The sequence below is a fragment of the Brugia malayi genome, assembly GCF_000002995.4.
Source record: "Brugia malayi strain FR3 genome assembly, contig: Bm_v4_Chr4_scaffold_001, whole genome shotgun sequence".
NCBI classification, from domain to species: domain Eukaryota; kingdom Metazoa; phylum Nematoda; class Chromadorea; order Rhabditida; family Onchocercidae; genus Brugia; species Brugia malayi.
This window is the reverse complement of record NW_025062478.1, coordinates 8,883,176-8,907,319: the sequence shown is the minus strand read 5'-3', so window position 1 is coordinate 8,907,319 and position 24,144 is coordinate 8,883,176. Positions and strand designations below refer to the sequence as shown.

Below are 24,144 nucleotides of genomic sequence, written 5' to 3'. Positions count from 1 at the left end.
GTTAACTCGTTGTCATCACTCCAAATTTACTGCCATTCATACTTATTGCTGACTTCTTACTAAGTTTTCGTTTTTTTTTTTTCTACTTATTAACTTATTGTTTTAAATAATTTACTTCTTATGACATTCATTTAGTTAGTTTTTTTGAAGTATTATGAAGTTTACTTAATCTAAACTGAATGTTGATGTCTCTTTAAGTAATTCTAAGCAAAATTTTATTAAATTTAATGAAGTTTTTTTGCATTATTTTGTTTCAACTGAAATTTACTTTCTTTTTTTTTCCAATTTCCTCTTATTGTAAAGAGAATTAGTTAAGATACTAATGTAAACTTAGGAAAGCACAAATTAAAAAAGAATTAAACTATATTAGATAAGAATGAAAAAAGGAGAGAGAGAGGGAGGGAGAGAGAGAGAAAACATTTCCAACTGTTTGTGCACTAATAGCGCCTTATCAGTAATTCATTGAGATAAAAAAGTTGTTTTTCCAAGGGAAATGACCAGTAACTTTTTATATGAAAATTTTTTGCACTTCCTTTTAAACTTTCAACTTTTATAGGAATATTTCTTTCTTTAGTATAATTTTCTCATTTAAGTATAACTTTGATGCTTTCGCAGAAGAAAAAAGAATGAAGCAAAAAAAGAAAAAAAAAAAAAAAATTGCATTTGTCTTTCAAATTACACGTCTTAAAAAGAAAAAAAAAAAGAAGAGAAAATCTAAATTGAAATATTTTTAGTCGTTGTATCTGTGAGAGATGAAAAAGATTCTAAGAATTTGATAATATTTTTTGAATTACTCAGAGTTTTTTTTTCTTCTTAAGTAGTCAGATTTTTTTAATGTAAAATATCGACCACAATTTCTAATATTGTTATTGGTGATAAATTCTGATTTAGTTATGATAACTTCAGATAAGCTAGCACAGCATGCAGCAAAAAGCAATTATCAAGCTTTCTGTGATAACATCATGTTATCAACGCTATTGTAATATTCATCGTTTTCAAATTTCAAAAATTGTTTCTTAGAAATTGAACAAGACATTATCACCATTTTAAATGCAATGTCATCCAAAATATCCTTCCAAATTAATACATAAAGAAAAAAATAGCAGAATAGTATAGGCGGAAATAAATTTTAAGCTAATGAGATTGCAATTTTGAAATGAAATGGTAGACGGAATAAGTTTCAAATGACAAAGTTGGCAAAGTTTATCTTTTCGACGTATTACTTATCTTGCAATGCCTTTCCTCTCTCAATAACAATGCAATAAATGAACTGACAGATTGAACAATGATATATTTTATTTTATTCATATATCTTCCAAACAAAAATATAGCTATATGTAATTGCTTTTTCGATGAAAAAAAGAAAACAAAAACAAAAAAAAAAATGAATTAAAAGAACGAATTCTTTTTATTGAATGACAATTTTTATTCCTTCACTTCGCTTTTCATCGTTTTCATTTTCATATCAGCTGTTTTTTTTCTTTTTTTTTCGTTTTGGGGAAATAATAAAATGAAAAGAATGGTGCTGTAATAAACTTTTTCCATTTGTATGATAAATTAAACTGAAAATTTATTTAAAAATTATTTAAAAGATATAAATTAGTATATAATTTAAATAATATATAAATTAATTGAGAAAATGAAATTGCTAATTATGATTTATGCTATGTAAGAGCGATCCATTCTCTCTAAATGATACTAAAGTAATGAATGAGAAGAGACAAACTTCTGGCTACCATTCATTTAGAAAGTCTTCAATTCAGTATGAAATGGGTAAAACCAACGATATTATCATAAACAATGAAACAAATTAAACTTTAATACCATTCAATCATATTAAATGCTTTATTGATTAGTAAGAGATTTGTCAAATAGCACAAATAAAAGGCGAAAAGTCTTAAGTATCTGCCGTAGATATGAATGTGTCATAATCAAAGATATTACCAACTGAATGTATAATTTGAAATGATTTTCATTGACTGAATTCATTTGGTTTCAATTAACCAATTCTATTAGTAAAAAATTAGAGAATCTCGCTGATAAAACTTTGTCTCTTTGATAAAATCTCCGTCTTCGAGGTTTTGAATCTTTTTTCAACCCATTTTCTCTCTAATTAAGAAGTTCGACGTATTTTGATTACTTTGTTTTAACAAATTTTTTTCTTCTCTCTTGCACTTCATGAACGTATCTGCGCAGAGAGTTGAAATACTACTGAAATTAAACTTTCCGCTCTTGTCCTTCATTAGCTGTTCCGGATTACCTATTCCAGTTTGCATAAATGCTGGACTGAATTTTAAAGAGGAAAAAAAATTCGGATAGTTTAGTCTTCAGAGCTAATTGAATTGAATCGAATCGTTTCACTGCTAGCGCAGCAATTCCTTTTCTCTGAGGAAAGTCGGAAATTTCAATTGTACAAACAATAGAGTAGAAGCTTCTTTGTCCAATATCTGTTCAATTCAGTTACATATACACCCACACGGAGAGAGAGAGAGAGAGAGGGACACAGAGAGGGAGAGAGAGAGATTGGATAAATAAGAGAAAGGTTATTAGTGTCCTACTGCAATAGCTTAAGCCATCAGACCCAATTGTAATCCCAAAGAACAAACATACAAATTTTTCCCACTTCGTTAGAAAATGGAAACTGACTGAGTGCTGTCGAATAATTTGCCAAGCTATCAAAATAGGTCAAAACTGAACAATCTTTAATTGGTAACAATAAAATGATTACTTTTAATCAGCAAGAAATAATGATTGGATTAGATGAATCATTGCAAAAGTTCCCTAATCTTCTCTGCTAAGACTATCATTTAATTCTAATGTAACAAGCCTTATCATTTGACATTGATAAAACTAATCTCATCAAATATATCAATGTATATGATATGAAAAAATCAGTGATAGATAGTTCGGCAATTAAAAGAGTTATTGCAATTCCAAAAATGTTTATTTCAAATTGCAAGAATTATCTCTTTAGAATAGAAATATGAAATGTATTGAAGTAATTGGGAAACTGCGCCATATACATATGTGTATAAAGCATTGATTATGTACTTCAAAGAATCTTAGATTTAATGTTTGATGAGAGATTTCATGAACTTATAAGTCATTCATGCCATTTTAAGAATTTTTATAAAATATATTCAGTTACTAACTAACTAATTAACGAATAAAATAACTGCTAAAATTTGTGCAGGAATTTATAAGTAATTTCTTACAAGTTTTTTCAAGTTTTGTTCATAAATTACTTTAATAGATTGAAATATGACTTAAGAAGTTGTTAATCACTTTAGCCATTTAACTTTAACGCAAAATCTCATCATGTGTCACACGCTCAGTCTTCTTAAGAATTATAGAATTTGCAAAGTTTTGAATAGAGATACTAATTTAAGAAATTTATATGGAAAAGTAAAATTTCAATTATTTAAAGATATCGTATCACGTTGCATTTTTTCAGGCATATCAGTTTAATTATGTTATAGATATCAGCTATATAAGCAATAATTATCGTACTTACTGCTCTAATTAAAGCTAAAAATCACAAACACATAATAAATAACATCCTAAGATTGGATAATAAATTTGTGATTTTTGAAATTTTTATCAATCTAGTTAATTTAAAATACAAGGTGAACTGCAATAAAAAAACGAGAAAGAAAGAGGGAGAGGAAGAGATAGAAAGAGAGAGGGAATATCTTTGCTAAGCAAATTTCCTACTTTCATTCATCTCTTCATCAATATACGGTTCAAAGTGCATCAGTTAAGGATAAGTGATTTGCACTCCGTAATCATTTTCATTTCAACGCCATCACTACTTCATCTTTCCGTTCCTTTTTTCGCATTCGTTTCCATTTTATGAGCAAACATTTACTTCCTTTCCCACCCACTAATCATATATTACCGCTCATTTCATTTTGTATTATTTATTTCATTCAAACTAAATTTGATAGTTATTCCTCTGATTTCATCTTAGCTTGAAATTTCATTTTATTTCAAAATTGCTCGTTTTAATTTCACTTCACGAAATATGAGATTGTTGAGAGTGAAGAAGTATAGTTGAATTATGGATAGAAATTAAATAAATATATTAATTGTTGTTTTTCAATCGCATTCATTTACTTTTGTGTTGTTTTCTCTTTTATGATTTTTGAATCATTTAACACAATTCATATGGTATAATTTAAAATTTTGATTTATCATATTTAGAACTATTCAGATGCTTGCAGTATTTCTGAAATTTGAAGAAATTCTTTTGAAGAACGGTTTAATTTTATAAATTGATATTTTAAATTTATCATAATGCTATTCATTTATGGAATTGATTCTTGCATAATCAGTTTTTAAAGACTGAAATTTTCTTGTTCTTGTCAGAAATATTTCATCTTGTTCTGTTATAATACTTTTGTAGTTTGATGAAGCTAAGAAAAGAAGCTAATAGATAATAGTGCAATTAATATTAGATTATGTAATAGTATCATTAAAATCTTTCAATATCAAAAATAACTTTATCAAGTAATAGCTATACGAATTTGAATTTGAGCTTCACATCAACAACAGTTTGTTTAATGCATTGATGGATAATTTTTCTTTACAAAATGTTGTTTTTAATGAAAATAGCTTCTGTTTACAACGAATTCCTATTGTTTCTCTTCAATTCATTTGCAATTTTTTTTTTCGTTTTTATTTTCAAAATTGTTTACACTTTTTTTCCATCTTTGCTACATCAAATGTAAACATTTAATTTAATTTGTCGTATTTATTATCTTTTGTCAACAAATAAAAACGCATATTGTTAGATGTTCAATACGAGTTAATCGAATTCTATTAGCAAAACTAAAAAAAAGATGAACATTTTCAGTTGATTCAATTTCATCCATTTGAGGACGACTACTTAAGTTTATTTTAGCTAACTACCAGCATTGAATTAAATTCTAAATAAGATTTGCAATATATCCTTCCTCCATCCCTCTTTTTTTTTTTTGAGAATTAAGAGGAAGCATGAATTTCAATATACTCGTAGTCTACCTGAATTATTAGTACTTATGTTGAGTTTCAAATGAGATAACTCTTTCTAGTGATGTTATCTTATCTTTGATACTGAAACGATTCACACATTTACATCGAGAAGGGAAAGTTTTTAAAGATCCATCTAATAAATTTCATTTTTTTTAATCAATGCATCTATTTGCGTTGCAATCTTTTGCTTTTTCATAAGCTTACCATTAAGAATGACAGTTGTCATTTGCAGAATTATTCTTCAAAATCTGATATTAATCTTGCTAAACGTCTCTAAATTTAAAAAATTCGTGAAAAAGAATCAAAAACAGCTGTATCGTATATTTTCCTCTCTTTTTTTGCAGTCACTCAGTAATTTTTAAGAATATCTCCGCCAGATAGAAAACTTGAATGTTGCAAAACAAGAAGCTATTGAGTTTTTGTTTTCATTTCTAGGACGGTGAAGTTTGCGAAAAAGAAATATATGTCATTGAAGATGTTAGCATCATTATTCCTACATTTCTATTTTATTTAAATGGATTAGATAGGATGTATTGTGGATGGGATTTGAATTAAGAAGATTTGAGATTTGAATTAAAATTCATTGGAGATGTTAACATTTTAAAGGCAGGCAATTAGTAGTAAATAGCAATTTAGTTCACAAATATTGATATGGATGGCTACCTTGTTTACTTATGCACTATACAGTATTTAAAACTTTCAAAAGTATTCTTCAATTCAGACAGAATATATTTCATCGATGTGAACTGTCATTAGAAGAAAATTATCAATGAGCGATGAATGGTGGCGCATGCGAGATTGGTTCGGTACCATTTCAAAATGCCACCTGGTTATTTGCTACATTGTCAAATTTCCATGTCACATATGGCGTCATACATCCTTATATTGCTGTTATACTTTGTTTCGCCGGTCAGTTATCATCAACTGGATTAAAATTTTTTAAAAAATAGGTGAAAGGCATAGAAATCTATTAAACTTTGGGTCAAGTATTTGTTTTCTTTGAGATTTCAGTTGAAAAAATGCTTGACTGAAAACAAACGAGAAAAATTATAGTACAAAATTACATTCAACCAAGAAATAGATCAAAATTACATCATTTCTTGATTCGAAAATAAATGGAATAATTTCTGACTATTAGTTCAACTGTCTATTGAATAGAATTACCATTAATTAATTAATTTTAAGTAAATTATTAGCTAAGCTGGATTGCAAAAGTAGTCAATAGATGAGCACAGATTAAATCTTATTATATCTATACCATTTATTGTAAATGAAAAGGAATAAGTAATTCATTTGAACAACCATTTGGACAAGTTTGTATTTTTTCATTAATTAAATTAAAATTGTATTCTGATAAGAGATGATCGTCTTGCTAAAACAACGGTTAATAATTTTTTTGCAAAAATTATTACTTTTCTATATTTGCATTAGAAAATTATTTTAATCTCCCATTCATTTTTTTTTAAATCCTTTCTATAAACAACTTATTAACAATCTTCAACAATGTTTATCACATCATTAATTTGCGTAATCTTACTAGTTAAAGCTAATTAATCGTAAAAGATGCAATTGCTAAGAATAAAAGAAATAATTTATATCTTAGGCACAATACTGAATGTAATGACAATCGCGGTATTAACCCGTCCATCAATGATTTCACCAGTAAATGTTCTGCTTTGTTCGGTAGCAATTTGTGATGTGCTCGTCATGGCGTCGTACCTAATCTTCGTCATCCATTTCTTGATTAATGCAGCTAATCGTTGTTTACATACCGATTATAGTTATCCGTGGACTATCTTTACCTTAATTCATGCCCACGCATCCGTCATTTTACATTCTACAAGTATATGGCTTACTGTTAGTATTACATTTATTTTCTCGAACTACTCATCAGTATTGTCACATAAAATTAGTTATTTAAAAAATTTAGCAATTTATATGTCACATAGGTCTTTTCCAATCTATACGAACAGAAGATAAAGAGTATAAAAATTAATTTATAATATTATTTCTCCTTTATACAGTAATTATTTTTAAAAAATGAAATATTAAAATATATTTTCCTTTTTATAGCGATTAATTTTTTTAAAATGTAATATTAAATTTTTGATAAATTAATTGTAAATGTGAAAATGATATTAATAAGGAATTGGAAGGAACAAAAATATAAACATATTCGTTCATAATTGATTATTAGAGGAAAAATTATAATTAGAAATATAATTAAAATATAAAATGGAAGCCAACTTACTTTATAGCAACAAGCTTAGCAGAAATAATTTCTTCGTCTGATCTTTCTACCATAGACACTTTTTGACTTTTTGCACCAGTTAAGTTTCTTTTATAAGTAGCTAAAATTTCTTAATCTTGAAGGTATTGCTAGCTCAGATACGTGTCTTAACAATTCGTCGTTCCACGTTGCATCCGTCAACTACCGTTACAATACGTTTCACTGTTTTGCTCAGTTTAGCTACATGTTCCATCATGTCGCTATTCAATCTTCCCAATTTTTTAACTTTCAAGGTATGTTTACTTCAAACATTTTGTAGATTAGAAGTTTGGAAAGTATTTTTTAACAAGGTTTCAAATAACTCTTTATTATCAGGCTAATTAAGGTTACGTAAAAAATTTTTAATGTTTCCATGGAAATATGTATCTAACTAATCAATTACATCATTTTTTTCTTTATGATGAATTAGAATGCTATGGAATTTAATAAGTGAATGATTAAAGATTGTAAGGACATCGCCAGAGTTATTTCTTCCATGCTTAGTCAAATTTTCCGAGAATTCATCGTTACACGACAAAGTTGACGATGATTACACCGAGCAAAATTCGGATTATTCACAATATAATGATGAATATCCGGTTTACATGCTTGTCGCATCACAAGGCAATTGTCTGAAGCTCAAGGTATTTCGATATTATACTATTCATTAAATGAACTTTAAAACTTTATTGCTATAAACATTGGTAATAGCTGAAGAATAAGGACAGAGTGAGACATTTTTGTTACAAATTATGATGAAAATTGAAATGAATTGGAGAGCTTCAATTATGTAGCAAGTTCTTCACTTTTATCATCAGACTGAAATTAAAGTAATTGTTTCGTTACTTTAGTCATCGATCCTTAAGTAATTGAAAAAAAAAAAAACTTTTAATTGCAGTGAAATTTTAAAACTAAAAATCTACGAGTTAAATGATTTTTTTTTCTTGAAACACTTCTTAATTGAGAAAAAACAGTTGGATAATGCTATAATTACTTGTGGAATTAGTTCGTGGACACTAATTAGAAATTGTGGAATGCAAAGCTATTAATGTCTAATTTTGAAATATTATGGTTGAAAGCATTAAGAGGGAAATTTTATCATTTCATAAATTTTGATATTTCTCATGAACATAAAAGGATTTAAATTTAATTTATTCTTAATAACTACTTTCGGTTAATAAATTAAGAAGTATTCATTTTTTATCAAAGCAATATATGTTGGTGTGTTGCAGTTAGCATTTTGGTCAAATGGAATACTCTTTAAAGTGGTGCCATGCTTGTTGTTAACTATATCAATTATTGTACTGCTCAAAGTGATTGCCGATTTGTCACGTCAAAGGCGACATCTTGCGCAGGTTGAACTTGAACGTTTGTATTAAGATGTAATTATAATCAATTAAGCATTGAAAAATTAATGGTTTAACTAGTACTAATTTTTATTTCTTCTTGTAAATCAAATTGTTTTTTCTGATTTGCAAAAAAAGAAAAAATTTTTATCACATAATAATTGCAATGATGTTCAATTAATTAATAAATAAGATTTAATATGATTCTTTGCAAAAACCGACGATATTTGTTTCTCAAAATGCATATGCAACGTATTTTGAAACCAAATGCAAAATTTAACTCTTTGAATCGAAGGATAGTAATGATGCAAATGGAACAACACCGCCATTTTGTGCTAAATTCAATTAGCTTGCAAATTTTATACATTCATTTCTTCTTTCTTTTTTTCATGAATAATTTTTTTTTTTTTTAAATTATCTGGAAAAAGAAGGGAAGGAGGAAAGAGAGAGAGAAAAAAAACAACTCTTCTCCAAAAGGCCTTTTTTTTTTCTTTGTTCTTACTTATAGTACATTAGAAAGTATAAAGGTCGAAACTTTTGTTTGCTAAATGTTATCTCAACTTTTACTTTAATCAATAATTAGTATATATTTGAGAAATTAAATTTAAAAATATAAAAGGATAAAACCACTTTGAGAGATAAAAGTGATTAATGAAAAGAGCTTCGGGAATTAGCAAAGATGAAAAATTTGTTGAAATAGTTCAAAAGAAATATATCTCATTATCACTACTCTACTGAGATAATTATTAAATCAAATATGCGTTAATTTAATAAACACCATTATTTCTGCTACTCTAATTAAACTCGAAATTTACTCAGTCAAGAAATGTCATTCTTATTCGAAGAATCTTTTCGTAGTGGATATTTTACCCCGCACTCGGTCATAGGATTATACTCTATCATTTCTACCTGACCAAACTTCAAGATATATTCAATTAGTCATAGTGATTGAAGCGGGGCAGAATATCCACTACAATAGAAAAAAGGTGACATTGTATCAATTATTCAAGAAGTTCCCATAGGGTTTAGTTGCAGTGAATCCATTTCTTTTTAAATTAATCAACATTTATTAACAAAATACTATTTAATAGTTGATGAAGAGAAAGGTGCCGAAAGATCATACAACACCAATGCTTGTCGCAGTTTTATCAATATTTCTTATCACGGAGTTACCACAAGGTGTTATGAATGTATTGACAGGCATTTTTACTGGTGATACTTTTCATCAAAAAGTAAGTAATTTACTTCTAAACAACTTTTTATTTCTTTATTTTGAAATTGGTATTGAAACTAACATTTTATGTTATCTTAATTATCAATTAAAAACGAAATGTTGAAAAAGCCATATACAATCAATCAAAAATAAAATGCTCAAAAAAGTTATGTTATGTCTAGTATTACTTTTTGGGAGTAATCAATTCTTTTTTCAGTACTTTTCTTGTATAAGTATTTATTTGTGAATTACAACAAGAAGAATAGTAGAATTTATATTTGTTTGAATTACAGGTTTACTTACCCCTGGGTGATTTTATGGATCTTTTATCATTAATCAATTCAGCTGTTAATTTTTTAATTTATTGTATTATGAATAAACGCTTCCGTGTTACATTCCTCCAGTTGTTTTGTGGTTTTTTTACAAACCGAAAGCTTTCAAGGTATAAATTAGCGATCTAAAATAATATTACATACATAATACCTTAAATTCAGGTAATTTAAAAAGTTCTGACACAAATTACATCAATTTTATTACGTTATGATGGTAGAATTTTCACTGATGAATGGATTTTAAACATCTTAATTTCATTTTTCCTAAAGTTGAATTTATTTTAGCCTAAGGCAGAAAAATCTGTTCTAACTCGTGATAAGCATGAAATTAAACTAAAATTATGAACTAAAATTTATAAAGCAAAAAGAAAAGAAAATTTCAGAGTAGTAGAAGATTACAGTCGTATGGATTATGCTTATGAATCACCAGGACAACGTAATCGAAGTACTGATGTAAGTCGAACCGAACAGGTATAATTTATTTTCGAAAGTTGAAAAATTATTTGAAGAACAGAAGTGATCCATAAAATTGCACAAAAATGCAAAAGATTTAATTCTGATGAAATTAAGTAGAAATTGACACTGCTTTTCGTACAGATTGAATGAGATAGCTTGTATTAACAGAAAGATATTTGACAATTTTATATAGGCTGAGCAACAAGAAATGAAAAAATTGAAATTAAAATATGAAATTAGCAAATAAGTTAAGTAATAAGCAAATAAAAACGATTAGCAAATTAGTAACTTTTTCAGCTTATACCTACATCATCACAACATCAGCCAAGTGCTACATCAGTTTTTACCAGCTTATCAGTGACACGGGAAGAGCCTTTGCAGAATTATAGAAAATTCACAGGCAATTTATTAACTGTTGAGGGTAATCACTGCCGAAGGATGACTATTGTAACTGGTCAGGCAAGTAATCATCATTACTTATCACGACTTAATTTAAAATATATCTTGTCCCATTTATTTACTCATCATATTCAATTTGTCGCATTCCTTTTTATTTACTAATTGTATTATTCTCTTCATTCAATATTTCCTTTATAATCTTTGCCTTCATTTAAAATGCTTTTATAATTTCGATTCTTTTCCAATACATTTGATTTTTATAACAAAGATATTTTGTTTTCATTTCATCTATTATAGGAAGAGAGTAAAGAGTGAGAAACGTTGCCAATGATGTAAAAGCTGTTAAAGTCACTTTGATTTGATGGAAAGAAGATCAGTGGACTAGTCAATCGACGATCAGTCAATGAAAGGATGAATTGATCTTCATCATTCTATCATTGCAGTCATCAATGACAATCTAAGATGCTATATTATTATGTATACCTCAACAATTTCACACGTGAAGCCGAATTTCTCTGATCTTTGTGTTTATAGTGAAAATTTTTACAACAGTGTTTTGTTCTATTAAATGCTTAGTATGATTTATTCCTTGATTTCAACTCTTTAAGTCTACTTTTAACCAAAATTAATAAAAACGATCCCTGGACATTACATTCATTCCACCAAAAATATTTAGTTGTAATATCTCGGTTTTTCATATATATGATAATTTTATATATGCAATATGGGAATGGTATGATAATTAATTGCAGTGTTATTTGAAAATTTAGCCTACCTATACAATTTCTTGGAATATAACATTATCTTCCTCCTAAAACAATAATGTTCCAGTGTTCCCAAGAGCTACCAGCAAATTTTCGCAATGCTTCCTCATTCCCGTAATAAAGAGATCAAAAATTATATTATTCCCACTTCGATGGGAATAATATAAATGATGAATGCTTAATGTCTTAAATTTTAAGATGACCAAATAATTCTGGCTAAAAAGGCAAGAAAAAAATCCAGATGATTTATATGTGTATACCCACCGAAAGTTACTGAATCGGAATAGGAAATATATTTTCTGATTTCTCAAACATTAAACTAATCTTCCTCATCGCGAAATCTCCTTATCTTCGTTAAAGTTCACTTTCTAAGAACCCGAAATATTCTACAAACTTGGCACTTTATCTTTTCATTGGAATAACCATCACACTCTAACATCTTATCACAAGCTTCTGCAACTTTACTCAACTGGAGCATTGGCACTGGGTTCAGTGTAGTACAATTTGACAGCAAGTTCGATGACGCGCCTGTGAATTGAAATTGACAAAGACAAGCATATAGCTGATATGACCTGATGTGATAAATAATATTCTGAGGCGCAAGAGTTTTTAATTTCGAGGGTACTCTTGCATTCAAATTGCACTAGTGATGGGAATGGCATGGTATTTTCTCGTGAAGTAGTTTGATAAATCATAACTGTCTGATAGTATCGTCCTAATAGATAACTGTTTCGGTAAGAACCTAACCGTTTAAGTACGAATGGACATATCACTCCAAAAAGCTTAAATGGCGTCGTTTTATTGCCTCTTTTTAAATGAACTCTGAAAGAACACAGTTAAAAAAAGGAAAGACTCGTCATACTAATAATAGCAATTGTAATTATTTATCAAGATTGTAGCAATTTTAGAGGTTTAATTAAAGCCAGCATTTAGATAAGGAGACTCGTAGGAATTAGAATCCAATATAACAATTGACAAAATAATCATTAAAGTTCTGCTGATATGGTAATTAAGTTTTCTGAAATTAGCATTATTTCCTCATTACCCACGTCAAATTATTTAAAATAGAGAAGATATGCAATAATAACAAATATATTTTCCAGATAATTTGAAAGGATGAAATAAAATTAGTTTTTCGTGAACAATTCGTTTGGATTCATGATCCCCTTCGGATCCAATGCTTTTTTGATAGCAATCATCGTGTTCACTGCTACCTCACCATATTCATTTTCCAAGTACTTTCTTTTACTAATTCCAATTCCATGTTCATCTGTACATGAACCACCTGATGCTAATGTACGCCTAAAATAGATCATTTAACTATAAGTTTATTTCCCAGTGATACTGATTCAAAATAATGCCGTAATATCCGTATTCGCCTAAGTTAATTTTCAGTTTCTTCTATTACTAAGAAAAAACAGATATGGAACAAAACTGAATTCATCAAACGCATCAAAGCTTCAAACGTCACACATACCTCAATAAATGTCGTAAAAAATTTATTACGAGTTAAAGTAATAATCTTCGTAAGTCTTTTCAAAGTAAATTATATATACAAAATATACAAAGTATAATAAATTGTTTAAAATAATACTTGACAATACGATCTGATAGTTCCCGAATCATTTTCATCTCGTCCTGATTTGAATCATCGACTAGAAAGATGCAATGGAAGCTGCCATCACCAACGTGACCCACTAGTGCTCCTGAAACATAGAACCAGAAGATAGTTAGAAAATGAAATTAAATAAATGCCCTTGATACGAAATCTCAAAGGAAAAAGCTGAGAATTGAATTTATTCGAACGGAACTTTATGATAAAAGGAGTCGAGAACGCCAAAATCATCCAAACCTCAAAATTCTCTGTCTTTGTACTCCAACAATCCTGACTTTCAAACATAAAATGAAATGCAATACCATGAAAAGTTCTACCAACAAACATCATTATTAGGACTGAAAAACAAAAAACAAAAAACAAACCAAAAATGCCTGATTCGTCAATATCCTTCCTTGTCTCAGAGACAGCTTTAGCCAATGCAGATGTAGGTAAAGAGAAGTGTATTGTGAAACCCTGAAATAAAATTATTCAAAGAGAAAAAAAAAAATCTGGTATAATCAGAAAAATTCAACTCAAGGATAATCTCAATAACTTCAAAAATTGATCACTAGTACTAAAATGATTTAAATTGATCTTGCTCATTAATATGGCCTTCCAGACATAAAAAGCAGCTATCCAACTTCATTTAAGTTCAACCTCATTTCAAAACTTTTCTTTTAAGTAGATTTTTTAAAACAAAATCAATACAAACAATGAACAATCTATAAACAGCAAACAATATGACATTTAGAATGTGAAAAAAGTTTCATAAACGTTTAAAATTAATCTTTTTCATAGTAAACATTTAAACTTGTGGACTATCAAGTTCAAGTGTTTATTAGGAAAACAATCAAATTAGAAAATGGAATGAAAAGATCTGAGACTTACCTTAACATTATTTTTCTCTGATAAAATAGCGTAATAGACAGAATGAAGAGAACTCCAAATTTTTTTCTGCTCCTCAGGCGCATGACACCAATTGAACTCTCTTCCATCATTACTGGCGAATATTTCTTCTACCAAACAAAAAACATCATTCTTTTACGTATTTCGTAATTATCAGAAGTCGGCCAATCAAGTCCACCCTTTTTCTAGACTTTTTTCTGCTTCTTTTTTTTAAATGTATTCTTCTGTAAGTGTAATTTTCCTACTTAAAAGTTTATGCATCATTGCTGAATGTTCTACTTTAGTAGTATAAATAAATGTCAACTATACCAATCATAAACTGTGAGCTAGTTCTGATCATATGAAAGAAGAGACGCATAGCTGTGGAAAAATGAAACATCGGTTCAAGGAATTACCAACGAGGCTTGCCTGTTCGGCTACTTCCGCTTCGGAATTACCGTGAAATTCCAAGAAAAGAGTGGGTGATTCAACAAGTGTTAGTTTACTGTAGCGATTACAAGCCGCCACTGTAGCAGCATCCAAGAATTCTGCAAGATTTTGTAGAATTGTAGTAAAATCGAAAAGACAAAAGTAGTGGAAAGTTTTTGAAAGATCAAAGCTATCACTGGTGATAATATTGTTTTAGTTTCTTCTATGAAAGCGAGTTCTTGCCTGAATCCGAAGTAACTCCACAGTATCACTCTTCTTCAAGGACAAAAATTTGGACCATCTAGTGTACAAATAGTGGTTATAAAATATTAATACGACGAAATACGTAAATTATTAAGATACCTATCTTTGCAATTGGTACAGAACACTGCAAAGTAGCAACGACCGCTTCAATAGCTTTGTCTACTGTTCGAAATGGGCAAACTGCGACACTACATACTGCTGGCCTTGCATACAATCGTACTGCAGTCTGCGTTATTACTCCCAGTGTACCTTTAGAACCCACGAAAAGTTTCGTCAAGTTATAACCTGCTGCTGATTTCCTGATGATTATTTCTTGTAAGTCTTTTTTTAAATCGGATCATTAATACTAAGAAGTAATAGGAGGATAACGGTCTACGACTTCTTAGTAAAGCAATACAGTTAAACTAACACATCCTTTCTTCAAAACAAATAAACTTACCTTGGTCGCCTATCTTTTCCAGCAGTGTACATTACGTTGCCATTAGATAGAACGACCTATAATAACACTGAGTGATTATACTATTTAAAAAAAAAAAATCTCATTCAGTTGATAAATTATAAAATTAACCGAAAAAAGGAAAGACACCTCTAAGTTCAAAACATTTTGAGCCATAGTACCATATCGTGCTGAATTTGAACCACTTGCGTTCGTAGCAGCCATACCACATATGGACGCATCAGCACCCAAATCTGCAAGTCTAACGCTCATTTCAAACCATGTTCAAAAAAAGTTAACATTAACTTCCTTTTAAAACCAGTAGCTTGGTAGTTTAGTATAAACATACCTCCAGGAAACCAAAGGCCTGTAGTGTGTAAATGTTGGTTCAGTGTCTCATGGGTTACGCCCGGTTCAACAGTACAATTGAAATCACCCATGTTTACTTCCACGATCTTATCCATCGACATCAAATCGATGAATACACCACCCTGAAAAACTATCCTATAACTTTCAGTCTAAAAGGAGAAACATTTAAACAACTCTTAGGTTCACAGTTAATCTGAAACAATAATTTTTACTAAATAAAATAAATATTGCAAGAAAATACTCGTGAAATAATAAACCTGGAGCGTGTTCGAAAAACCATCTAAACCAGTAGTTGTACTAAACGGTATCACTGGAATACTATCCTCATTACACATCTTCAATACAGAACTAACTTGTCCAACATCTTTAGGCACTACAATCACATCCGGAGCTCTCCCTCTAAAATCTATTTAAGTATATGCTATTATCACACTTAAGAAAATAAAACAAAACACTTTATGAAAATGAATTCTATAGTATTATAAATCGTGTAAAAAAATAAAAAGGAACGTTCCATGTTAAAAAACCGAACTCACAGTAAACTACAGTTTACCATAAACAACAATGAAATGTACAAAACATTTGAATGGAAGCTTAAGTTCAAACCTCAAATAAATATATCCTGAAGTTGTGAGATGTAAAGGAACGGAAAAGGAAAAGCAATAAATTACAATTTTTTGAAAACATACATGCGACGTCTCCGATCATATGAATTTTCGCTCGGTTCTCCAGTAGCTATTTTAACAGCTTCCTTACCCAAAACACGTTCCAATTGTGCAATGAAGGGTTGACTCACCTGGGATAACAATTTCAGAATATTTTAATTATAAGCACTCAAAGTGAAGTATCGAACTTTAAACTACAGCTCACTTAGGTATTAAAACTGAAGAGGTATTAAAACTTTATTTTCGAATTTCTATACCTAAATTTTGGCAATGGAGAAATAAACTGCAACGAACAATAAAAAATGTCTTCAAATCTAAGCTGGTTTACCTCTCAATTCGTTTCTTATTTCTAATTTTGTTAGAACGAAAAAAAAAAAAACAAAGTCACCTTGAATAATGGAAAAATATTTTTTATCAAAAAATATTTTTTTGATAAAAAATATTTTTCCCAGAAAGATGATAAAAAAAATGATTTTTGCAATAAAATATTCAGAATGAAAAATTACCATGCTGAATAAACGGCGACTAAGTAGCATGTTTGCAGTATTATAAACTGAGATTCTAGTCAATCCGATTTAAGGAACTATTCCTGATATGCTAAGTCATGCATTATTTAAGTGCGCACGTTGCAATCAGCGTTATCAAGACCTGCATCAGACTTATTACAAAACTCATAGATGCAACAAAAGGTCCCAAAAGTGAGCTTATTCCATTTGCAAGATTGTAGCAACTAAACACACATTAAACAACTATATTGTTTATACTATATTTATCCATTAAGTCTCAAATTTAGACATCTCAAATCATTCTAAGAAAACTAGCGGTCAGAAAAAAGTTGTACTTCAAATTTTTATAATTCTTCCAATCTTCAAATATCAAAATATTAAATATATCATTAAAAGTGAAATGAATATTTGAAATCAAATATTTCAAAGAAGAAAAAAGAATTTTTCTTTTGGCAGCAATCAACTTAAGACATTTCTCTTTAACATGATTTAAACAGTTCCTTTCTTCAGCAATATTGTAATAAAAGTAAACGAAGGAAATTGTTCCTTCAATAAAATAAAATAATATTATTTCATCTGGCATAGAATTTGGGGATTTTGTGTAATCATTTATTATACATCTCAAAATCGAACATAAGTTATAGAAAAATATTCAAATATACAGTAAAACAGGATGAGGTTAAACCGAAAGATTACCACATGGATCACTTTACAGTTACCTTTTTTCTTGTAAACTAAAGTGCAATTAAACAGAATTGAGATGCCGTTACTTGGAAGGACATTATAGCATCAGTAGCTGCTACTATAAAATCCTTTTAGATACCATTAATTTAGCCCTACAACAAGAAACCATGCGTTCAGAATTTCAATAAATGACTGGGAAGAAGGCGCAGATGTTAAAAATAAAATAGAAAGAAAAAAATTACCTAATTTGTTAATAAATTAGGTAGTTTTCTTTTGAAGCAGTTCTTTTCTCTAATTATCAACCTTTATTTCAATGTTCAGTTTTTTCAGAAAAATTAGTTTCCAATAGTGTCTCTAAGATGTACAGATGAAACAACAGCGTGTTTGAAATTCAAAACAAAGGACTAAAAATAATCAATTTCTTCCCTAAAGAAAAGATAATAACAACAAACAGGGGTCACCAAATAACAGGAGTTAGAATCCGCAGTATTCCTTCATCTAACAATAGTTTTGCTTCTACTCTTTTATAGTCTACTTTTACCGGAAAATAAATATCCAAGATTGTTTGTTTCCGATCAAGTATGATTAACAAATGATCGTCATTCATCCGAACATTCAACCTAGAAAGCACTATACATAAATTGAAATTGCTGGAATTTCACATTCTATATTATACTGGAATTCGTACTTAAACTCCTGATTTAAATATTACTTATTTTGATCTTATAATTTTTGCAGAGCATTCTCTTATTGTAATAATAAAATTTACAACAACCTGTCAGTATTTTTTATCGATGGTACCACACTAGCAAGCTTCAAGTTCACCTCCAGTTGTCTGCCGTCTCGAAGAATAAGTAGGCAATTCTTTGGAAGACAATATTGCTGCAACTGATTCACAAATCAAATTCTACAAAATATACACCATAAAGATTAAGTTTAGAACTTTTCATTCAACAATCATGTCTTTTTTTTTCATGTTTTTACACAATATTTATTAATCATTGATGAAAACCGTGAAGTCCTTTACGCCTATGTATATATACAATATACACACAGGCGTTGAGTACCCGGAAATATGAAAACTAATGAAGAGCAATAGAAAAGTTTGGTACCTCATGGATCGGTCCTTCTGATTGCTTTACTGATTCTACTTCTCTTATAAATGCTTCTCGCGGTTTTTTTCGTATTCTCTGAGCACTCAAATCACCCACACACTTTCGATTTTTTAATTTAATCGCTCCCTGAATATAAAGAGTCTAACGAACTAGGAAAGACACTGCACCAATGAGACAAGCGATCAAAAATGAAAGATTGAGAAACTTCTCAATAAATTTGTGATGCAACCTCGGTAGCAAATTTGGGATGCTGATATAATATTAATATTTAGCAAGAGGAATAATGCGTCAATATGGATAAAACTTAAAAAATAATTTCTGAAAAACACACCTTTACATCGATCGTAATATCATGCTTCTTCTCAACTGCTTCTGAAATAACCAGTAGCAATAACTGTCGAAAAAATTCACTTTTTTCGAGCTGCACCAAATAAAAAGTAGAGTTAACGATCACATCTATCTAAAACATGGACAACGTTGAAAATGAAATCATAAATCAAGAATGACAGAATCTTTATTATCCTTAATCATATGAACGAATAAAAGAAAGAGATCAACTGTAAATGAAAGAAATAAGCCATGAAACCCACTTATAATGAAACAAGTCACAAGTACGGTCCTAAGATATACCTATGATACCTGCTTCCAACTATCAAATGAGCATCACCTTTACAGAATCTTCTCCTTTTCTGTCTAAAACCACTTCAACATCACCAACACATAATGGTATGCGATACTTTGACGGATCACTTGAATCCAACAATTTTGCAACTTCGTCCTGCAATTTTTCTTAGAAAAAAAGAATTAAAAAATTCGCTTCATCAACGAAAAAAAAGTTCAATGGGAATCGCTATTGATATCCGCTCTGTCTATAGCTGATTCAGAAAATTTTATTTTCCTACAGTTTTCAGCCACTTATCAAAAAGAAAATCAAGTCGATACAAAATCTGACTGTATCTACAAGTCTTAGTCTTTTGTATAACGAATTATCAAATGCCATTTGTATCACACATTACAGACTTACAATTCATCTGGTAGCAAAAAAAAAAAAAAAAAAAAAACACCTCACTGAGATCTTCTGGAGGAGGTAACTGCATGCAATGACAGATATTTAAAAAAAGTTTGCATTTCTCTTTCATAAACAGCGTGCGACAATTGGAATTTACCTTCAAAAAAAAAAAAAAAAAAGACGATAAATGCTTTCTGGAGTTATAATGCTTTTAATGTAATAAGCTTCATTTAGCATTAAAAGTGATGCTAAAATAAATTTCAGATGTAATCACAGAATATATATATACGTTATAACTAAATTTTAGGCATATGACTTTGTACACACTAACAACCCAATACACTTTAGTAGTACATCTCAACCAACATAAACCAAACAAGTAAAATAAAACCGTACTTCCTTAAATTTAACGACATAACCAGGTATGGGATGCACAATCCACACATCATCCTCACTGATATTTGCAATAGTATCACTCAGTTCACTTCCAACAATCATCACTTTCTCTCTACGCACTTTCTGGAGTCGAAAATTTGCTCAATGAATCTGCAATAACAGAAAAAAAAAATGATGAAACTTTGGAATATCAGACACTACGGTGGTTCTCATCAGCAGACACCGAAGCAAAGCTTCAACACATAATCTGCGTTCCCAAGCTTTACCCAATATAAGCAGTCATAGATTAATCGATGCAACAGACTGACACACATATTCGAAACTCTTAAACTTAAATAATCGCTGTAGTTTAAATCTGTAAATCAGGGAACTCTAGAACTTGTCGCGCTGGCAACAACGATATAGCAAACCATCTTCATCACACTTCGTAAATCAAACAATCTAACCCTCAACTACAATTTGCTAAAACAACTTATGAATGCTTAGTTATGCAGCAAAAAAGAGGAAATAAAAATGTACTTTGACTTCTTCAAATATGAATGAATATAGCACAATACTTTTAAATGCGAAGCATAAAAATGAGCAATCTTTAATTTACAATATAAAAAAATTTAAAGTTGTACAATAGCAATTTTGTCATTAATAAAATAAAAACAGGCTAATTACATCTTAAAATATAAAACAACCGGTAAGTTTCTCTTTCATTTGTTATATAAACTGACGTATATTACTGTACAGCAATGAAAGGTATCCAATGACCAAACAAAATAAAAAGTGCTCTTGCATATACTAATGAAAGACATCTCTCCCTGTTATTCATTTATTTTTCTCTAGAATGGAAGTAAGACCGGACTCTAAGATCAATAAGTAGAACTAAAACAATATAATAAATGTCGGAAGAATGCAGCTAATTTGTAACTTCAACTAATGACCGAGCTGTTAGACTAATAAAGACAACAGAAGATATGACTTAAAAGATAGCAAGAAGAGCAAAAACACAATACAACAAGGCACACGGATATGCAACAAGCAATCGCTGTCCATCCAAAGACAATGTCGTTATAAACAGTTTAGATGAAGCAACACTGCACCATATTACAGCTGCGCTTGCTATCAAGTAGCCTAGCATACCCTACAAACAAGAAATGGATTACAGATAATATTAAATGTAGTCACTAGAGCTTTGCCAACTTTTTATTTCTTTTAAATCATGCATTTATGTGATATCAAAATTAATTGATACCTGAAAAGAGAAAATTGCAGCTATCATGCTTAAAATAGCCATCGGCAGTAAACAATATCCAAGGACGCTAGCCGTACAGGTGAAGGAAATCGAAGTATCAGCAGCCATTAAATTCAATAAAGCGTATACACCAACACATCCCAGAGCACCGATTCCATAAATATATCCAAATTGAATCTAGAACGGCTAAATCAAGTAAAGCGCTCAAATCTCTTATCTTTACTGACTAAAGAGTTTACTTCTTTTTAGTGATGGTTCTACTGTTGCGCTCGACTCAGCTGTGAATAAAATTAACGGGATATATATAACGAAGATAGAGCAAAATATAGTAATCTTAATATTTCAAACTATCCTTTTCGCTCCAGGAAGGTCAACTCTGACGAAGTACATGGATACGTTTTATGAAGCTTAACTGAACTTGTTATATTTAAGTTATCAGCATAAATTTTTTTTTTTGAAATTAGTTACCTTTCCATGAAGCAACAAAGCAGCACCAAATAAAAGACAAAATACTAGCGGACCTGCCAAGTCTTGATCAGCAATTACCTGAAAAATGCAACATCTCGTCTTTATAGTTTAAATGAAATGAGATGTAAAATTACACACTTAACACCATACTCTCAGCAAAGCTAGGTATACCGTTTTAGTGCGTTTCCTTACTGCAAAATCATTATAAGAGATATCTAAAATATATTGTCTGAGATTGCTGACAATTGCTGACAGTTTAGCAGAGTACAGCTTACATCAGGTGCCACAGAGCCAACAGGATTCAACACAGCAAATGTTTTCTGTCTGATATGGCTAAAATTGATGCCAAGCTCTTCTAATAGTGGTGGTTCGATCTCGAAATTATCAGCGGGCGGAGCTGAAGCAAAAAGCAAACGAGAAAATTATTTATAAAACAAAAAAGGGCCAGTTTTGATTGATAAAATGATAGAATTCAACATAACAGTAATCGTTTTCAGCTCGTTACAAACCAAAATGATGAAAAAGGAAATACCTTGTAACTGAGAAGGGATGAAGTACTGACCGCTATATAAATTGGTATTCTGTGTCTGCTGCTGCTGATAATGATCATAATAGACTGAACCTGTATAAGAATTTAATTTTTTCCGAAACAATACATTATGCAAAGATGGAAATTCTGGAATCGATCTAAATGGAGTGAGCTGTATTTCTTCTCTTCCTAGCTTAACTAATCAAACCCACCATGTGTTTGCTATATCTACAGCTATACAATAATGAAATAATCTTAAATTAAAAAAATAAACACAATAAAGTACAAATGCACTGTTATGATAGTTTTACATCTTAAATTCTTATACATTCTTCTGTAACTGAAACTGTCTAATATATAAATAAACTCGCTTATCCAATCTAAGTGGCTTTGCTCATTTATCATAATGCCATTAAGCACACAGTAAAGAAAATGCAAAGAAGTCATTTCTTGTCTTCAGTCGTCATAATTACTTCTTTCAAAAGTGGTTGTAAAAATGCTGCAGTATTTAACATATATATACATATATTTCGGGCTCTTGTTGCCCTGTGCAAGTAGTATTTTTAATGCTTTCATTTTTGTTATAAAATCATTGCAGACACAAAGCTTTAGCGCAAGTTGATTATATTTTCCTCTTTCTGTCTATTCAATCGTCCTTGAAATAATGGTGGAATAATTTAGTTGTTATCATCTGAAGAAAAAGAAACATTGTTGGTACTGAATTGCGATACACTCATAAATGATATAAAAATCTTACCTTGTGGGACCGATGACTGTTGCTGGCTATTATCATACTGTCCCCAACTGGCACCTCCTTCACTACTGTACCAGTTATTCTGTTGATTATTAGTATTGATCCAGTAATGAGACATCACTTCTCCAACTTGCAAAAATTCAATTTTCAGTTTTTGTGAATGCTTGATCAATACTTCTAATAGAGTAAGGTGACATACATGCCTTACATATAAAATGTCATTTTGAAAAGTAAGCAGGAAGAACTGATACAAATACGCTAACTTAATTCAACTCCGTCCGTGTGCTACGTCATGAAATCAGACATGCGACAAGCATTATACATTATACACACTCACACAATATTAGAAAAGAACAAGTCACGATAAGGAATTGAAATTGTTGGTTCTCTTTAGAACTAACTACTTTCACGATTTGTTGCATACAACGATACATGCAATACACGTTTTTTTGACGGAAGCATGAGAATATGGTACCGTGCGTAAGGAGACGTGGAGGCACACGTTTTAGAGGCTTCAGTAGTCATGAGAGTGGTAACAAAGTACGTGAAGTAAGGAATAAGGAGAGCGGGAAGGAGCGATGTTGTAGGTAAGTGGAGGTACATATTTTGGCACTACAAAATACGCATGATCAGATTTTGTATTAGATAGTATCTCCTCTTTTATGCTCTGGAAATTGACAACATCGTCACGTACGTGAATATCCTTATCTATAATGCTATAGCGTATAGAGGGAAACGTCTTTAGTAACTTGCAATAAAATTTTATGTATCCAGTCTACGTTGTCAGTTCTTTGGAGTAATTAATGCTCTATTTCGTCATTTGATAACTTAATTTTTACAAGCTGTACGATTTTAAGCATTTCTTCCTCAGTGATTGTTACTTTTCTCTTGTTTACAAATTTTATTAGCGAAGTGATGACATTTCTGCTGCCTAGCTGACATCTTTACCTCTTTACCTCCTTCGTTGAAATGAGTCAAAGTATTTGCAAACAATTTCTATTTT

At 30.0% G+C, this 24,144-nt stretch overlaps 4 protein-coding genes across 7 annotated transcripts; 1 reads left to right on the top strand and 3 right to left on the bottom strand.

Annotated features, from left to right (window-relative positions):
* Window positions 1-5,789: 5,789 nt before the first annotated feature.
* Window positions 5,790-11,343, top strand: Bma-dmsr-8 (AT19640p, putative; the record flags this gene model as incomplete). Of its 2 annotated transcripts, XM_043082186.1 has the most annotated exons (10): window positions 5,790-5,922; window positions 6,617-6,870; window positions 7,387-7,536; window positions 7,747-7,926; window positions 8,515-8,637; window positions 9,720-9,860; window positions 10,135-10,283; window positions 10,557-10,644; window positions 10,927-11,088; window positions 11,326-11,343. In XM_043082186.1, 10 exons carry the CDS (start codon window positions 5,790-5,792, stop codon window positions 11,341-11,343), a joined length of 1,398 nt encoding a protein of 465 aa, XP_042938120.1. The 2 variants fall into 2 exon arrangements, with proteins under 2 accessions (XP_042938120.1, XP_042938121.1); XM_043082187.1 differs by lacking the exons at window positions 5,790-5,922; window positions 6,617-6,870; window positions 7,387-7,536; window positions 7,747-7,926; window positions 8,515-8,637 and having other exon boundaries at window positions 9,723-9,860.
* Window positions 11,344-12,919: 1,576 nt separating this feature from the next.
* Window positions 12,920-16,973, bottom strand: Bm3766 (the record flags this gene model as incomplete). Of its 2 annotated transcripts, XM_001898353.2 has the most annotated exons (12): window positions 12,920-13,094; window positions 13,387-13,498; window positions 13,773-13,863; window positions 14,278-14,405; window positions 14,691-14,822; window positions 15,067-15,266; window positions 15,407-15,462; window positions 15,554-15,657; window positions 15,753-15,894; window positions 16,030-16,171; window positions 16,462-16,568; window positions 16,944-16,973. In XM_001898353.2, the coding sequence occupies 12 exons, from the start codon at window positions 16,971-16,973 to the stop codon at window positions 12,920-12,922; spliced, it is 1,419 nt and encodes a 472-aa protein (XP_001898388.1). The 2 variants fall into 2 exon arrangements, with proteins under 2 accessions (XP_001898388.1, XP_042938119.1); XM_043082185.1 differs by lacking the exons at window positions 16,030-16,171; window positions 16,462-16,568; window positions 16,944-16,973 and having other exon boundaries at window positions 15,753-15,873.
* Window positions 16,974-18,084: 1,111 nt separating this feature from the next.
* On the bottom strand, window positions 18,085-20,249 carry Bm10512 (the record flags this gene model as incomplete). Of its 2 annotated transcripts, none has more annotated exons than XM_043082184.1 (7): window positions 18,085-18,247; window positions 18,403-18,515; window positions 18,740-18,868; window positions 19,074-19,202; window positions 19,410-19,520; window positions 19,807-19,908; window positions 20,148-20,249. In XM_043082184.1, the coding sequence occupies 7 exons, from the start codon at window positions 20,247-20,249 to the stop codon at window positions 18,085-18,087; spliced, it is 849 nt and encodes a 282-aa protein (XP_042938118.1). The 2 variants fall into 2 exon arrangements, with proteins under 2 accessions (XP_042938118.1, XP_001898389.1); XM_001898354.1 differs by having other exon boundaries at window positions 18,403-18,509.
* Window positions 20,250-21,117: 868 nt separating this feature from the next.
* On the bottom strand, window positions 21,118-23,259 carry Bm3768 (Yip1 domain containing protein; the record flags this gene model as incomplete). Its single annotated transcript, XM_001898355.1, has 6 exons — window positions 21,118-21,279; window positions 21,391-21,567; window positions 21,859-21,936; window positions 22,134-22,255; window positions 22,391-22,480; window positions 23,145-23,259. The coding sequence occupies 6 exons, from the start codon at window positions 23,257-23,259 to the stop codon at window positions 21,118-21,120; spliced, it is 744 nt and encodes a 247-aa protein (XP_001898390.1).
* Between the last annotated feature and the right edge of the window lie 885 nt (window positions 23,260-24,144).